The sequence below is a fragment of the Semicossyphus pulcher genome, unplaced genomic scaffold (genome assembly GCF_022749685.1).
Source record: "Semicossyphus pulcher isolate SPU_LCO1_2020_fin unplaced genomic scaffold, fSemPul1.0.p SCAF_15, whole genome shotgun sequence".
In the NCBI taxonomy this organism is placed as follows: domain Eukaryota; kingdom Metazoa; phylum Chordata; class Actinopteri; order Labriformes; family Labridae; genus Semicossyphus; species Semicossyphus pulcher.
This window is the reverse complement of record NW_027211659.1, coordinates 12,781,575-12,799,819: the sequence shown is the minus strand read 5'-3', so window position 1 is coordinate 12,799,819 and position 18,245 is coordinate 12,781,575. Positions and strand designations below refer to the sequence as shown.

At 43.1% G+C, this 18,245-nt stretch overlaps 1 protein-coding gene across 2 annotated transcripts in view; it reads right to left on the bottom strand.

Moving 5' to 3' along the window:
- The window catches only part of LOC138592308 (obg-like ATPase 1), a 44,770-nt gene that overhangs the window by 11,245 nt on the left and 15,280 nt on the right, over positions 1-18,245 (bottom strand). For both annotated transcript variants that reach the window (XM_069663062.1, XM_069663063.1), the window contains 3 exons: positions 14,220-14,395; positions 10,246-10,326; positions 9,791-9,888 (listed from right to left, as the gene is read on the bottom strand). In XM_069663062.1, the coding sequence (XP_069519163.1) occupies positions 9,791-9,888; positions 10,246-10,326; positions 14,220-14,395 (355 nt within the window). The remainder of the gene's footprint in view (positions 1-9,790; positions 9,889-10,245; positions 10,327-14,219; positions 14,396-18,245) is intronic.

The following is an 18,245-nucleotide window of genomic DNA, read 5'->3' as shown; positions in this document are numbered from 1 at the left end:
TGTGTGTGTCTTGTCAGTCTCCCATTATGTCCCAGCATTGAGTGCCATCTCTCACCGCTCCCCTAATAGAAAGATTCAGCACTTTCTGGTCTTGATATCCCTCTCTGAACAAATGATGCCTGAAATTTTTATTCTTTTTATAATGGAATTCCAATGGCCTCTGCTGCAAATCAAGTGGAAATTTTTGCATATCAAGTGGGAAAAATTAAATGTTAACCACGTTTTAATGTGATTAAGGGTGACAGGGACATTATTTCTGCTAATCATTCACCAGCTTGAAGGCTAAAACAAAAGCGGAGGAACAAGCCGTGTTTGTGCTTGTCCTGCTGCTCTCGACTCGAGGAGGAAAATAGTCCTCTCTTATACGAGCCCTTTTTCAATATTTACATGTCTGAAACGTGTGATTTTTGATGTTTTGTTTCATAAAAACAAGTCGTTATGAATCTAATATCTGTTTGAGAAAAAACACGTCATGTAATTTGTTCTAAGCTTTAAATTTGTGTTTACAATTCACCTCATTTAAAGCACAATATAGTGTGAAATGACAAAAAAAAACAATTGGAGCTTCCACAACAGGCTGGTGCTGAAAGGAGATGTCCCACAGGGGGCCACCCTCTGGGGCTAGTCTATTTGTCTTTTTGTGTGGGAATCCTGAGGGGGGGATAATTTCTGTGTTTCCGCCTGCCTGGGGCTTCCCTGGGCTTTGTCAGAGCTTTGATCTGCTTAAATGGCTCAGGTGTAAAAAACAATGGGAGTTTGGAAAGTACAGGGGCAGCTACCTGAGACAATGACCTGAGCCTTGTGTCTGACATACATTCATACAGGTTGGCTTTATTAGGAGTGCTAAGCCAGTTAAGCCTGTAAGAGGTGGGCCAACACCTCCAGTTTGAGAGCTCCTTTCAGATGCAATTGAACGCTGCCACACCTGAGGAGTAATTCACTACCTGCACCCACCTCAGCTCCATCACTGACACACCCACAGGTGGAGAGGCGAGCACCTGAACATGGGTATAGCAGCTGTTTGGTTACTGATCAGTTTCACATTATTCTGGCAGGTGCTAGCTTGCACGCCAGGCACAGAATCATCAAGAAAACCCAACAGAATAGCTGCCCGCTAATGGTGTACCAAACATTAGCCAATGATGAAAGTCTTAGTCGAGAAGGTTTTAAATTTCAAAAGTTGTTCGTTGAAAGTGTCCAGATAAGCTCAGGTTCAAGCTCAGGTTGTACAATGGGCTGAAAAATTGCTGAATAAAGCCTTCGCTTATGTTAGCTTCTTAGTTAGCTCGTGAGCTTTTATGAACCAACTAATGCCAACTAAATTAGCAACCAACGGTCTCCTAAGTACAGTTTAAGGGACTGAAGCAAAGATGGAATGATATTGTACAAACTCAGTAGAAATAAATGCTCAGTCTCCTCGTTAGTTTTTGACACATTCAGAGTCATTATCGCTCTCCGGTTAGCATTGTCGAACAGGCGTCTTGCTTTGTGTGTGTCCCTGTAAAATATGTAGGCTAAACCTATATGATTTTGAGTGAATGAAGCACCTAAAGCAACATTTCCACAACCGCTTTAATCGCCGTTAGCATGATAGTTAGCCAGTTGCCAGGCTAAAGCCAATTGAATCAGCCCAAAGAAACCAGCGGTCTCCCAGCTACAGTTTGGAGGACAGAAACAGAAGAGGGGCGATGTTGTACTACTAAGTTAGGACAAAAGTTCAGTCTCATGTTAGTTTTTGACACATTCAGAGTCATTATCGCTTTTCTATTAGCATTCCTGGGCAGGCTTCTTGCTTCATGCGTGCACTTTTAAAATTATATTGTTAAGGCCTTTTGTAGGGTTATGAATGAATATAGCATTATTTTTATGTAACGTTACCACAATCATTCTTCCTCACGGTAGCTTTAAGTTAGCAAGCTAGTTTGCTAGTTGAAAGCTACAAGCCAGCTAAAGCCAATTGAGTTAGCTTAAAGAAACACGCAGTTGCAACTACAGTTTGTACGAACAAAGCTAAGGAGGGACGATGTTGTACCAAGTTTAAAAAAATAAAAAGTCTCTGTTTTGGAAACATTGAGGATCATTACTGCTTTTTCTGTTAGCATTGTCGTAAACAGGCTGCTCTCTTTGTACGTGCTCTCAAAGGATTGTGATCATAATTTTGTATTTTTATCTTCATTGTCTGAAATCCCGTAGAAATGAATAATAAAACACTTAAATTAAAATGATAAACAACTTGTTAGCTAATGGCTTAAACCAGTAATTTTTAAAAAGTGTGGGGGCAGCCCCCTTGTGGTCCTTGTTGGTACTGCAGGTGGGCCATGAGCAGTCATTCACAATGAATAAACAAAAAGGTCTTTTTCAATTATAACATACAAAATGCACATATTTTGTTACGTATATTTGGATGGATTATTTATTTGTACTTATACAAATACATTGGGAAATCATTAATCAGAGTTGTGTGAGGTTTGGACGGGCCCTAGAATATTTTTCAAATCAGGCTGCAGCTTCTTAAGTTAGAGAAAGGCAGAGTAACAACTGCTAGTCGGTAGCCGGGGTCAGACCTTAAATCTCAGGTACCAGTCTATTTTTCCGGTCCCATGTTGCAGTGACAAGCATCCTAGGGGGTTAGGATGCAGCAGCACACAGCGAGCATACTAACCCCCTCCTCTGTCCTTCCTCTGTGAAGGGAGCCAGAAATGAGAGGTATGAGCTCATGGTGGCTTTTGAGGCTGAGAAGTCGCGGGCTCTGTGGGAAGCTTTTCATCCTCCCAGTGGTGAGCTCCTGAGCGACAAGAGTGTAGACGCTCTCTGCTCCCTGTGGCCGTGGCCGGATGGAAAGGCATCAGCCTCTGAGAAAGAAGGAGATCTGACACGTACACACACACACACACACACACACACACACACTATCTCCGATATTGTCAACTTCTTTCAGCCATCAAAGCAATCAGGGGCTGGTGGAAACAGAACCCAGCGCAGGCACAATGGGAGCAGCCTTAATTAAGAGCCTCATCTCACATCATATACCTCAAACAAACCTCGAGGGTGTGCTGGTAACAAGCCGGCTTTTTTTTGGAGCAACTTTCTTCTCTTTGATAACGACACCCATTAAATTTTTTAAGACAATTCTTGTGACTTTAAATGTTTGCACATGATAGATCCAACCCAACAAAACATCTTTCCAGTGGTTGTTGAGGGCACGTTATCAAAGCCACGGCCTTGTTTAAGGATGTTGGGTGGGGGGTGCAAACATGAGAAATTCATGTAACCCAGAGGAGTACATCCTACATCACCCAAAATAATTCTCCATATGGGGTACCCATGCTGTCATTCACGGCGGTTGACTGGGCGAGAGAAAATAAGGGGGGCCGGGGTAGAGTGGGGGGAGTCATCAAGATGTGACAATTGTGACAAGAGCAGGCAAAGTGTAGCGCCGAAGAACACCACACGGATTTCTCCATCTCTTCTTTTTTTCCCCCTCCAGGATGACAGCTTAATGTCTACCACATGCAATATTTATTCTCATCGTGTGTCAGACTGTCTAGCTGTCCCAGGGAGTACAAAGAATGCCACTTATTAGAATAAAAGCAGAGAAAGGTAATCAAGGACATATGTAACATCAGCCAATCATGCCCCCTTCCCATCCGGCATCTTTATTTTCTCCCCCCGTTCCCGAGAGTTCAACAATAATCCTGATAATAAGCGTTCGGGAGCTGTATGTGGCAGCGCTAAATTCATTTATTTGTCTCATTAGAGGCGGCGAGGCTGCAGGCTGCTCTCTGCGGCGCGTGTGTTTGGTCTTAACCTTATCTAAGATAGATAATAAAAAGCACAGCTCAACAAAGCCAGAGCTATCAGAATGTATCATTAGACCGACTTGAAACTTGCAGACTTTTCTTTTTATGTCGGCCTTACAAAACGACAAGCTTTACGGGGGAAATATTCCCGGCGCGCTCAGATTGTCTACATACATTTGAGCTGCAGGAGGCTCACTCAGCGTTAGCATGCTCGAGTTTGAGCCTCCTAAATAAGACAGAGGTGTGTGAAATGATTTCTTGCAGGGTCATTAAAGAACAAACAAGAAGAGGAAAAAGTCCAGTTTAGGGTCTGTCTCATTAGCGCAACAACAGCGCTGTCTTCACCATCAGCGCACAACAAAGACAACAGGGTGACATGTGACATGTCAACAGTGTCCTTTCATTACCTGGACCGGGGACAGTCAATAACCTGGCTAACTGGAACGACAGGACTTTATTAGCACCATCTGTTTCGCTTTTACTATACAGCCTCTCCTGTTGTTTTCTCTCATTGAAAGCCCGCTAAAGGCATCCATTAGGACAGACTGCGGGCAGAGGGTACACATCATACCATGGGAAAGTGTTTCTCAGTATCCCACACTGCACGAGGAGAGAGTGGACGACTGTGCACGGAGTCAAAAAGGAACGAGTGATCGTATATCTCCCTCACGGCTTTGAAAAGTGAACTCCAACTCCCCAGATAGCAGTTCCTAAAAAACTTGGTTGGAGCCAGTGGTTTTGCACTCAATAAAGTTTGAGTTGTGTTTATGGGAATTATGGTTTGGAGTGTAGCTGAAGTGGGCCGCGGTGACTGCTTTCATGGAGTGGCTTTCAGTGAATCATAAAAGTCTCCCCCTCACACCCCATCTCAGTTTCTCTTGTGTCTCTGAATCCTGACAGGACTCAGAAATGTCTGGCCGTGCATGTTTAACTTATTACTCGGCTTTAAAAAGAATGCATATTAGGAAAGACAAGTCAGCATGACAGCTGAGCAGATGAATGATCTGATTGGGAATGTTCGGGGAAAGTAGATCCAACCTTAAAGACAGATAACTGGCACGCTGCTGCTGCTGCTGTTAGGTCTCCTTTACTTTAATTGTCAAAGCTCCTCCTACAGGCCGACCTGCTCCCTCTTTTACTGTGATGACGTCTCCTCACAATTTAACTGCATGAATCAATACTGTAACAAAAACAGAGATTAAAGATTAGGCTGGTGTTATTCTTTAGTTTTCTTTCCTATGCCTGCTGACTCCCTCCATCTGTCATACCTTGCTCTAAAGCAGTTAATTTCTACTTAAGACATAAATCTTTAAAAATAAATCACAATTATCAAGTTAAATTCTTTAAAAATTAAAACTGTTTCTTAAACGAGGTTTAACACTTTAGTTTTGAGCAATCGTGTGATTCTAAGGGACTATTTTCAGCTGTGGATGTTGTAAAGAAGGAACGACACTCAGATGTGGCTCACTGATGTGTTTGTGGACAACAATAGAGCTCTATAGTACACCCCTTCCCACCGAAGTTAGCTAATTGACGCAGGTTTTTCAGACCCAGGAAGATCCGCTTGTAGATTGCGATTGCCTCTGTTCCCATTGTCAGTGAAGTATACTCCTTCGGTCTCTTTCCTGCTGCATCACTGTTTGACGTCACAAACGCACCCGCAGCAGGGTTAGTAAACAGTGAAGATGTTACGGTGGTTAGGTCTTTATTGTATCTGTCACTCATTCAGTCTGTTTATTAAAACTCGGCCCTGACAAATTTGGAACGATGTTCGAGCGCTGCTCGGACGGAGACGGGTGGAATTTGTAGCTGAGATAACAAGAAGTCGCAGAAGTTACCGACGGAGCGGAGCATAGCATCACGCCGGAAAAGGGGGCGGAGATTAGCGTGTTGTCACAGGTTTTGTGTTCCCATCAATGCCGACCGGAGCCGAGGCGATAATTACCAAGGTCTACTGCAGAGTCATTTGCTCCGGGTCTGAATGCCACTATAGCCTTTCCCACAAAGCTAAAAAGCCGAGTGTTAGCGGCTTTTTGACCAATGGAAAAGTGGCTATAGAGAGGGATCAGATATATTCAGCCTCGACTTTAAAGCTCCTGTGAGGAGTTTTTTGCTGGTTATGAAACAGACTGAAATCAATTCTGATGACTCTATATGACCTACAAAAGCAAACCAGACCATCAGCGACAACATTTATTATTTCTATATAGTTATTTTTTCAGCCTGAAACTGCTGGCGGGGGGTAGGTGTCAGACGAAGCAATTAACTGCACGCTGCCTTTGTTTACATTTTCCAGTGCTAAAATTTAAAGTGAGTGATACATGTGACCGTTAAAGAAAGCAGGATGAGATTTTTTTTTTAAACCACCACTCAAGCATGTACAGGACAAAATCAGCAAAAACATAAGAGGTACAGCTTTGTCCACAGGGGGCGCCAAAGTCAACACAGAAAGTTCCTCACAGGAGCTTTAAAGCAGGATCAATTCATCCCTGTTTTTCGTCTTTACATTAGATTTGGGCACAATAGGAAATGTATACAATATTTACAACCTTACCCTTTAAGTAATAGGGATTAAAATGGATCAGGGTTGGGTCAGTGTCTTGCTTAACGACGCCTAAACATGAAACAAGGCTGAGCTTCTTCTGAACACTGAAGTGCTGAGGCACTGATTGTCGCCCAGACACAGGCTGTCTGTTCAACATCATCAGAAATGAGCACAAGCATGGCACACGATGTTCTGAATTAGGCCGTGCCAGACAAATCTGGAGGGAGTTTTTTTTTTTTTTTTTTTAATGAAAGATCAATTTATGGTTTTGTGGCGGGAGGAGAAGATGATTAAAAAGGTTGCCTGGCAGAGCAGCTGTGGTATGTGACTATTTCAGTTGTGGTTTTACAGCATAGAGAGGACAGAGGTACCTAATGTAACACACATTTAGAGGCAAACAAAAAGATGTATTAAATAAGTTTTAAGTGTGTAATAATAAGCCGCAAGGAGCATCTGTGCAGTCTTAAGAGAGGAGCACACATGCCCATACTTTTGCAGACACATACACACACGTGCATAGAGGCAGACACACACACACACACACACACACACACACATACACACAGTTAATAAAAGCTCCCAGCGATGGTACCCTGCAGTTCTTACACTCACCAGGAAAACGCACACTGCAGAGGCACTCACAGACAGGTCACGCTTGCTGGTTTCCTTAAAGGTCACCTCATCTACTTAAGAGGCACCAATTTACTTTAATGCACATTGTCCAAAAGAGGAAAAAAAGCAGAAGAAGAAATGACAAGAAAGAAAAACATCACAGTGCATCTGGAGTTCTCCCCCCCCCCCCCCCCCCCCCCAACACAAAATGTAGCTGCTCTTACTTCCCAGAGGAGGATTGAATAAATATCTGATATCAAACGTATTAAAAGCAGTAAAGATGGTCGGGGCTGCATGCTTGTAAAATAAACAATGACTTAACTGACAAGTGAAAACACGCTAACACCGGGCAGGCTGCAGCCACCGCATCATCAGCCGTGCTCTAATGACCCTCTCTAACACACAAACTACGGTGTGCGCCGCGGAGGAACAGTCGTCCAGGCAGCTCACTGACGCCGGGGAAAAGAGGAGAAAGCCTCTTGATAGACTCTTGTAGATGCCATTCCCTATCACGCAATGCCTCTCAGTCATAAACACATGACAAATGCGGCCTTAATCATTTTTTACGAGCGGGGATGTGCAGGGGGCAGTGCATGGTTAGAGGGGAGAGGGGAGCGGCGAGCAGCAGGCGGCCCCCTCTGCACAGAGGAGAGGGCTGTGTGGTAAAGTCTCCTCTGGAACATCACTCGGCCAGCGAGCCTTTGATCTCCACACCGCAATTACGCCAGCATCCAAATGAGCGTGGAGTCGCCTCTGAAACAGACTTCAAACATGCACATGTACGCATTCTCATACACATACACCGTATAGGATTGGAGCCATGTGCTCCTCTCAACAGTAAATGATGTACTGTCTCCAGCAGAGAACCTGGGGATGAAAGGAGGCCTCGCTCCTCGTCTGATCCTCGCATTAATGATGGCTCGCTAAAGCTAATACTGTGTATTCTTGTCTAAACAAGGGCAGCATGGTATGTGGTTCCCATACTCCAAACAGGATGAGATCAGTTAACAATGCTCTGCTTTTGGAGGCGCAAAAAAAGTCTGACAGCACTTCTGTAATCTCCCACGTGAGAGAGAAGCTGAAGCATTAATCAATCCTGTCTTTTAAGTGTCTGAAATAATGCAATCAATAAAGTTACCTATATTAAACTCATTAGATAATGTTTGCTGGAGCATTCTGGTAAAATGAAATAAGGTTTTTCTAAAGCTTTGAGTGGCAGCATGTGCAGAACAAAGCGCCTAAAAATATCAAAAAGTACTTGAAAAAAAGGCAGGGATCCAAGCTGTGAGATGGCCTGAATGTGTGTCCAGAGAGACACAGATAAGATTGGCTTATTTGCCTCATTCGAGGATTCGCCTTCTTTTTCCTCCTCACATTAGAGCTGAGATTGCAATTTGTCTAGCTGTTTGCTTTGAATAGTCCTTAACCGTATCATCATCTCAACTGTGCTGGTGGAAAAACACGGGGGCATGGCGACAGCCAAATGGCAGTCTGGCGTCTCTGCTGCAGACTAGCTGCCATTAGGGCTGAGAGCAGCATTTATTGTACAATTAGGGCCAGCTAGATCTACCTGTAATCATCTCCATACAGGTGTGAGCTCCTCTCTGGACAAGGGAAGTGACTCATCACTTGTCAAACATCAACACTTTGATGTCGGCATTGTTCACCGTGGAGCCCTCGGGACACCTGAGCACTACTGTTTAAAACGCTCGGAGATTTATTGCATTTCACACAGTTAAAAAAAAAAGAAACACACACACGCAACATGAAAAAAAAGCCTCTCTTCCTACTGATGACGGACGTTCCACATGCCATGAATCATTTGATTTACGAGCCCGCTTCCCTCCCTCCCTCCCCCTCCCCGTCTGACAGTCATACTTTCGTGTCAGGAACATTTTAACAAACAGTCGTAGGTAAACAACTTCCCGTGTAATACAATGCTGCCAAGTAAAACACGAAAACAAATTTTGTAAGAAGTGACACGGCGAGCCTAGAGGGCAATTGGAAAAGTGTGATAACAATCCACAAGTTGGTGTTATTGACAAAAACGGCTGTAGTGTGGGGAACGTAGCCCTTTCAGATATAATGGATGTCTAACAGCAGCCTTTAGATGTGCTCTCACTGCGGCCACATGACAACATTACTATGAAACTGGCTGAGCAGAAAGTTTACTCAGTGCATCCTGCAGTCATTTACATTATGAAAAGTGTCGCACCTGCAAACTACAAAATAAAAGTCCCCCAAGCGGACGCATTAAAAGCAAAGCAAATGCCGTTTTCCCTCAGCTAACTGTATATCAAGAAACCTCAGCTGTCATTATGAGCTGTGGGAATTTCATGGCTGTAAAGTGACGCTTGTAAAGCTACTTGAGCAACAACATGTGAAGGCAAAACCAAATATTTGGAACAAAGCGCTTTCAGACATGAGAGTGTTGTGTTATGATTTATCGTCTCCCTCCAGATGCTATTAATTACATGCTTTTCTTTGTATGTACGTGTTTGTTTTTTGCCATATAAAGCCTTCACGCTCTTTGATATTAAGGTAATGACAAATTTGGATGGAAAATCAGGACCATATGTGAGTGTGTGCCTAATGAAGTCCGGAGGCCGCTTTGCGCTGGAGCTGGATGTTGTGTTAGAGCAAAGTTAGAGCCACCTCCAGGCAGATCCTCTCGCAAAGATATGACCGTTTCTGTCAGCAGGAGACCACAGCTTACACACTGCCTATCCCCCCCCCCTCCTGCACATGCATACACAGACATGTGCACACACACTTTCATCTGTAAGTAGAAGGGAATAAGACGGCTCCGGCCTTCCCTCAGAAAAAAACTCACCATTTGTTCTTTCTCCTGATGTAGTCTTTCTCCGAGAGGTTAACGAGGTAAATCATCGGTTTGGATGTCAAAAACAAGTATTTGTTCAACACTTCGATCTGCGGCAAAGAGAGGAAAAACAAGAACTGAGAATACAAACTTTCCAAAGTAGCCTTTGAGGACGGCACAGACAGAGATAAGTGAAGCCAAATCAAATTAGGGTCTGGTGTATAGGCTCGGTGGGGTGCGACTATAAAGCCTGGAAATCAAGATCAGCGCGGCCAGATGTCATTAGCTTGTACAAAAGTAATGTCAAAATACAACCAACAAAAGACTGTGCATAATATTAACTGGTGATTTGCACAAAAGACGTGTTGCTCGAGGGAAAAGAAACAGCAGTTGTACTTTCAGGTCGGATGAAAAGATTAGCGAGATAAATCGCATTAATAAATGTGACTGTAACATCAAAGGCTTACCTCCTTGTCGTTCCATTCGTGATAGTAGCGGACGTGTTTCTTTTCATCCAGTACCCAGCTCTTGATTTTGCACATAACGTCCTGTTTGGGGTTAAAAGAGAATGAACAAGAAGCCATTAAAGGAGATGAAAAAGAATATAAACCCAGCAGGGTATGGGGTAATTATTTCCTAAATGCATGGCATCCTGATGCCAAAATGAACAATGGCTGTGCTCGCATTCATGCAGGAGAGGCCTGGCTTTGACAGAGATGGCACGCACGAGACCCCCTTCCCTCCTTTAAATCAGGACAAAATGCCTTCTGGGGTGTCTCGCTTAGAGTTTTGAACATCAATATTCCAGCGGGACTGTTTAATGAAAAGAAATGGAAAGAACTAATTGGAAGTTTAGGTGTAAATTATTGGTCCTTCCTCAGGCTCTTGGCAGAATGTCGTCACACTGAATAAGCACTAGTGAGGTACAGAACTAATTATTCACCGATTCTTCTGGAGAAAATATTGAGCATTTGCAGCCACATTCATCAGTGAGGTACTTGTGGGTTGAGACCACAGGCGCGACTGGGTCTTGACAGGATCTGGAAGCGGAAAAGGGAGGGAAAATGGGAGGGAGGTAGTTATAAAATTTGTAATAAAGAAATTGAGCCTATTATTGTTGATCCAGCCCCACAGAAATTAGCGGAACACATTCTTTTTGTTCCTGTCAACTTGACCTCCCCCTTCATATAAAAACTCCCCCACCCCCTGCAACACTCCCCCTACCTCCTTTTTCCCTCCCCAAACCCTTGCAGCACTTCACAATCATACTCCCTTTTGAAAGAACTGAGGAAAAAATCCTGCCAGAGCCTCAATTACACAATGGCAGAAAAAGCTCCACACACTGACCCCCAGCCAGCTGCATTCACTCTCTGCACATCTCTCTCCACAGGAATTCTAAAGGCCTTTTAGTCAGGCAGCCAGAGTGCAGCCAGCGGGAGAGAGCGCAGGAAGAGCTGCATACACTCCGCCCGCGCCGTCCCAAGTCTTCACAGAGAGATTAATCATCTGTGAAATGGAAACAGCAAACGGCCAGTGACACAGGCTGAACCCGCTCCAGGTTTCCCTCATCAGCTCGCAGCCGCCGTGCAGCGCTCCTCTAACAGGCAGGTGTTAATAAAAGGCATATAGGTCCCACAGGGGTCAAACACATATGCCTGCCACCATGAAGCGCCGCCGGTGGGCCGGCTTCTTATTATTGTTTTGTGAGGATAGGGATTTTGAGGATTCATATACGGACAAAGGCGACGAAACATTGTTCTTGTAAACACAGCACCGGCAAAATGGATTTAAATCTGCCTAACAATGCATACATATGAGCCCTGCGCCGCTGCGTGCATGGAAATTAAGCCTCAGCTCAATAATGAAATGCTAACTGACTTTTTCATCTTGACAGCAACAATTTAACAATAATTTTATCATGAATTCAAAATTTCTGCTTTTTTTTTCTCTTACAAATCCAATTTTCTTAAACAGCGAATCATCAGCTGCGAGAGCAGGCGGCAGCAAACAAGCAGGTTAACTATCAGATAAAGCAGCATCCTCTTACTAACTTTATACATCACAATATGAATATGCGTTTTGTTTTAGTCTGATGTCTGCTTTCAGCATTGAAAGACGAATTAAAATGTCCTGAACACAATGCAAATATCCAGTGTTGTCCTTTTAGTGGTGCATGCACGGCGTGATTACAGACTAATGCACACAATGGTTCAGTCTCAGGGTAACATGAGGAGGTTTAGTGCTTCTTTACATTGAACAGGCGTAAAGATGTACCTGCACTGAGTCCACTTTAACTCCCAGATTTCATCATTACTTTTTCCCAAACATGTAAAAATGCAAACGTGGATTATCAAGGATGTTTAATTTAATTAAGATGAATTTTTTTATCGGGCTTATTTTGACATTAACATTACAGTTTATGCTCATTATTAATCTATAATTCTTTTTTTTTTTTTTTTTACACGTATAGCACAAAACTAGGCCCAGTCGGTTTAACTTTAACTGACAGATTATATAAAACACGTGTTTAAAAACACTAATTTAGTGAGTCTATCAAGTTTAGTTAAAAGAGTGTTACAATAAAAATAATAATATTAAAGAGTAAAATATGTTGGCCATTAAATAAATCTTCTACAACCAGGATAAAAGTGTTATTGATCGTGCAGCATGAAGACCTGTAGAGCTTAAAGGAAACTGAGAGCAACAAAGGAAATTAGGGATGCACGATATTGGATTTTATGTCGATATTTCCCAACCCTTTTTGCCGATTGCTGATACCGATATATTAGGCACATTTTTTTTTTCCACCTTATTGCAGAGAACATCAAGTCTCCCCAGTAGTGGAGTTGATATCATGTGTACTCTTATTGTAGTGGCCCACTGGCAGATCAGAAATAACATAATACAGTGCTTTTAAAAATGTACACATTCACTGGGCAATATAAGAAAACTACTTAAACTTATGTTATGTACAAAATGGGAGATTTATTTGTAACATTTTTCCTCTTTTTTAATGGAATCATGGAGCATTTAGGACTAATTTAAACGTTTTATCAGCGGAAAATATCGGCAGAAAAATGGCTGCCGATGCTGATGTGTTATACCGATAACGTGCCGATAATATTGTGCGTTCCTAATGGAAATAAGATCTTCCTTAGAATCTCTTACAAATAACTCAATAAAGAGGAAAATCTACAAAACTAACACATAGTTATTCTTATTTTTATAGCATCCTGTTGCTTCACAAAAGAAAGTACAAGCTCTATTGTTCCCTGTGCATTTTTAGATGCAGCCTTGTGCTCCTGTTGTGCATATAGCTGCAGACATAAACATGTGTATATGTGTCTGTGCACAGCTGAGCGTGTCAAACGCCAGGCTCAGCCTCTGAGACAATCACACCACCCCTCCCATCTAAAAGCTCGCTTGGTGCAGCCTTTGATAAGCACCATTCTTTGCCGTCTAAAGAGGTCTTCTATAGATTTCACTTGCCGACGTGTGCACAACCTTTGACAAGTAATGTATCATTTTTATTCATTGCCTAAAATTGTTAGCAATTATGTGCGTAAGCGGCCACCTGCCTAGCCTGAATGGCTCCTGTCTGTGGGGCTTACAGGGGTGTGGGGAAGTGCTATTGGCTGTAAAGGAGGGAGGGGGTTTAGTGTGAGGGGAACCAACCAAACACAGGGCCTGTGCAGCAGGTGAAAAAGCCCCTCTCGTTAGCGTAATGAGTGGTCAGAGCCTCGGTGTGTCTGGGTCTGAAAATTGGGCACGCCGCTCCGAGTGAAAGGCCAGATCCCCTCGGTGCATCCTGCTCCGGTGATGGAAGGGCATCGTGAGACATTTACAACCAAATCATTACTAATGTTTGCCGCTCAGCCTCATTACCGTAACAATATGTCCACCTTAGCGCGCGCGTCCACATACGTTGTGATCTGACATTCAAGATGTGGGTTTCTTTCTCTGATCTCACCCTGCGTTTGGCCCTGCACCTCGCCATGAATCCTCCGTCAGAGAATATTCTAAACATTTATGGTATTCATAGCGCGTATAGGCATATGTGTCACCCGCTGTATGGCCTTATACAATTTCCCGAGCTGCTGTAGGTGTACGAGCATGAGCAAGAGCTGTGCCATGATTTGAGTATTACTTTAGATGAAAAGAGCTGTGTGGAAACACTTTCATTAGCCCGGTGCTGTGACCCGGGGTCAGCAGCTGAATAAGTAACTCTCTATTAATGATTTCTACAGCAGAAAACCCCTGACCCCTGATCACTTTCAATCTCAGAACAGGGAAAAAATGGGGCAGGAGGGGGAGGGGTGAGACCTATTGGAGGGAGATTAAAAAAAACATACTTTTTTTTCTCCTCTGCCATGTGTGGGAGGGTTATTATTTGTGCCGTGCTGTGAGGGGGAGCAAAGGGCCTGCTGGGACATTGACTCACGTATTCTGGTTTGAGTTTCTTGTCACCGCCTCTAATGGCCGTCTTCTCCAGCTTGTCAATAATGGGGCCGATCATCTCCTCGTCCTTCAGCCGCAGCTCCTCGTGGATGATCTCCATATCCCTCACCGGGTCCACCGTCCCCTCCACATGGATGATATCCTCATCCTCAAAGGCACCTGCGGGGACAGGGCGCAGACACGCACAGGCGGAGAATCGGTATTAGAGTCAACACTTACATGAACACATGAATCAAAAAGAATCAGAGCCATGCAATCGATGGCATCGACTTCCTGGGATCGAATGTGAAGCAGTGATTAGATTTAGCCCCAAAAATCATTAGCTTTTCGCAGAGAATATGGGAAAAATAAACATCCACATGAAAAAGCACAGTGGGAGTCGCAGGGAAGTCAAAACAAATACAATAAAATACTCAGGAATACATTTAATCCCTCTTTTCTGCTTCTAAGTGTCAGAGCTGTAAGAAAGCAGCTCACAGTGTCAAAGTAAGTTCCACTTAAATTGGCTTTAAGTGCAACACAACAGGCTTGTCTTGTCAATCTGCATGAAGCTGGGAGTGTCTGGTCATGCATTTTGTACCCCCGATGTCTTAAAACTATTAAGTAAAAAGAGTGTGAGGAATAAACAAAACTGATTTAAGAGAAAAAATGTCAACATTCGTACACGATGGATGACAGTCCTCCCTCTAATCATGCGCGTGTTAGCCGGTGCTGTGCTGGTGATTAGGTAATGAGGCTCTGAAGCAGACCATTTAGCCAGCAGCCGCCTTAAGGACTCCTGATTCTCCAGCAGAGATCAGGGGGAAGGGAGGGGGGAGGGAGCGGGGTACATCTGTCACATGAGAGTGGCAGCCTTTAATATTACTGGTTGCAACTGGAGTGGACTGCAATATGATCATTAATTTCCAGCCAATACAATGTGTTTGTTTTTATTATCAGCACAAATAAAAGTGGGATTAGAGCAACTTGTTGTGTTCAGATGCTTCACTTTAAAGCTCCTGTGAGGAGTTTTTCACTGGTTATGAAACAGACTGAAATTTATTCTGATGACTCTATATGAGCTACAAAAACAAACCAGACCATCAGCGGCAACATTGATTATTTCTATATAGTTATTTTTAATGCCTGAAACTGCTGGCGGGGGGTAGGTGTTAGATGAAGCGATTAACTGGATGCTGCCTTTGTTGACATTTTTAAGGGCAGACATTTAAAGTGAGTGATACATATGACTTTTTTTTTTCTAACCACCACTATAGCATGTACAGGACAAAATCAGCAAAGACATAAGATGTATGGCTTTGTCCACAGGGGGCGCCAAAATCAACACAAACCCAAAGTTTCTCACAGGCACTTTAAAGGCGCAGTATGATTGTGGAGGAAGTATTCCTTCAGAAGCTCCGCCCTCTTTATTCATGTGTGCGCATTGCCCCGGAAACGACTCCTACATCTCACTAATAACAACAAATACGGCTAAAATCTGGATTCAACATGGTTTAATTCATATTAACACAGCCAAGGTTGCATATCATGAGCAGATTTGATTGAACTTCATTTGACAAATATTAAGAGTAGGAATGCTGCAATGGAAGAAAAACCCTCTTAACGTTAACATCCTGTATTGATAATGTCACTTTAAGTTTTGTTCTCTTTGGCGGCACCTATGGGGATAAACAGTTATTGCGAGAGCATGCTTCCCAGATATCCAGACAGTGTTGCATGTGTGACGTCCACGGTTGGCTCCCTTTGTTACGGTTGTAACTCTTGATTTTCCTCGTTGACGGTTGCTTTCCTTTTTAGACTGTTTGCCTTCATCTGAGCGTCGTATTTGTTTCTTTTTCTTTGGATTTTCACTTATTTTTGAAGTTGTATCTGTAGTCATCCATCTTTTCTTTGTTAGCTCAGCCATAGTAGATTACTGTTTACCCGCAACACCTGCAGAGAGCGGAAAAGCAGCTGCTTAGCTCCGCCTACCCTCTCTGGCAGACCAACCACTGCAGGCTGATGGAAAACACGTCACTAACTGGGCGCCGCTTGAGATTTTTGTCCCACAGACACACAGTCTGTAATAATACTGTATACTGCAAATGCAAAGTCTGTTTTATTTTTATTATATATTATTAGTTAAAAGTAAAGGTTGTCTGTCTCTTTGTGTCAGCCCTCTGACTGACTGGCGATCAGTCCAGGATGTACCCCACCTCACGCCAAATGACAAATGGGATAGGCTCCTTTTTTTTATAATGTCAATATGTTTTATCTTTAAAAGCATAAAAATAATGGAGAAAAAAATAAGTAAAGTAGCAGGAAATTAAAATACTCAAGTAAAGTATAAGTACCTCAAATTTATACCTAAAGTACTTGAGCACATGTTGTGTATAGTTGGATTTGGAATATCGCGTCACACATGTTTGTAAATCAATCAATAACAGTTACTGGTGAGTTTCCACACTGTGGCATAATGGGAATGCCATGTCATTCAACAGGGAAGTGGATGTCAGGTGAGAGATACCTTTAAGTATGGCTGTGTTGAGGGACACGTTTGGAATGTGCACGGTGAGTCACTTAACGTTACAGCGATCCATATTCATGTGCTGACGCTTGAGCAGTGAAGGTCTGATGACAGGTGAGGCCCTGAGAGGTAATTACATCACTGAGGAGATTCTCATGAAGCTGTCACCGTATTTCTCAACAAGTTCTAACAGTGATACATACAGAAAATATTGATGATTCATTAACGTACGTATATACAGTATATCATGATGGGAAACGACATACCTGAGAATGATTCAGGCAAAAAGTTTGGACAGTCTCAACATTTATGTCGTCCACTGCCTCGCCCCTAATCAGTCACTGTTGCAGGTTTACATTTTCAGTGAATGACTCAGGATGACTGTTGGACGCATTGCCGTAATACGTCGTAGAGGCGTTCAAGATCCCTGGAGGATGAATTGCAAAATCTTCAGAGCATTTCCTAGTCGATTTTTGTGGTTTTGAGTGAAACATTTTCACAGCTTTTAGATGCTTTTCCTTTAATTCTGTAGCCGTTCATGTTCCCCATTGGATGCACTGTAATAGCTAGCATGTTAGCATGCTGATGTTAGCAGTTAGCCTACAATTAGCAACAGTGTGCTGTATTTGAGTGAGGCTAACAGAGTAGCTTTAGCTTAGCTGTAAACTCTTTCATTAACAAACAGTCGCTTCATTTTAAAGGGGGGGGGGGGGGGGGATTATGCTAATGTCAAGCTTCATATTTCCCTCTGTAACACCTGTGGAGTAGCTTAGCATAATTTACAGTTAAAAAAAACTCACACTGGTGCTCTGTGCAGGCTCTCATACAGCCTCTGCCTGAAACGACGTCAGCTCTGTCCCTTTAAGAAACCCCGCCCCTTTGTGACGTCACAAAGTGCAGTGTGTAGAAAAAACTGTGTGAAACCTGGCATTCACAGCAGCCTGCAGACTGAGCTGAGAAGCCTGGGGATTATGCCAACATACTTTTACCGACGGATTTTAAACTTCACCCACGTTTAGTCTGGACATCCAACATTATAACATTATATATATAGGCTATATACATATATGTCTTAAAATGTGAAACAGCAGACTTCCCCCTCTTTAAGTGAACCAATATGAATCCCCTCAACCTCAACACAGAATATCATATCTTATTCTTCTTCTGGGTTAAGTAGGAATAAGCACCTGATTTCCTATGAAACTAAACAGCTCTCTTACAATCAAGCATCACTCATCAGTCACATCCAAACACCAACAAGATGACAGACTACCTAAAAAACTGCACCAGCGGCCTTATTACTCATGCAAGTCACCAGAAGCTGCAGACTTTTGTGCAAGCTGTCATCCTGTGCGTCGTTGTCCTCATGCTGAAATGAACTTATCCAATTACTCTTTGCCTAATCAGGCTGTTTTGGTTCCTCTCCTCTTGCAGAGGTACTCCACAGTATAAACAGTTCACTTACGCCACACAGAAAGGGGCTAATCAGTGGAATTATTGTTT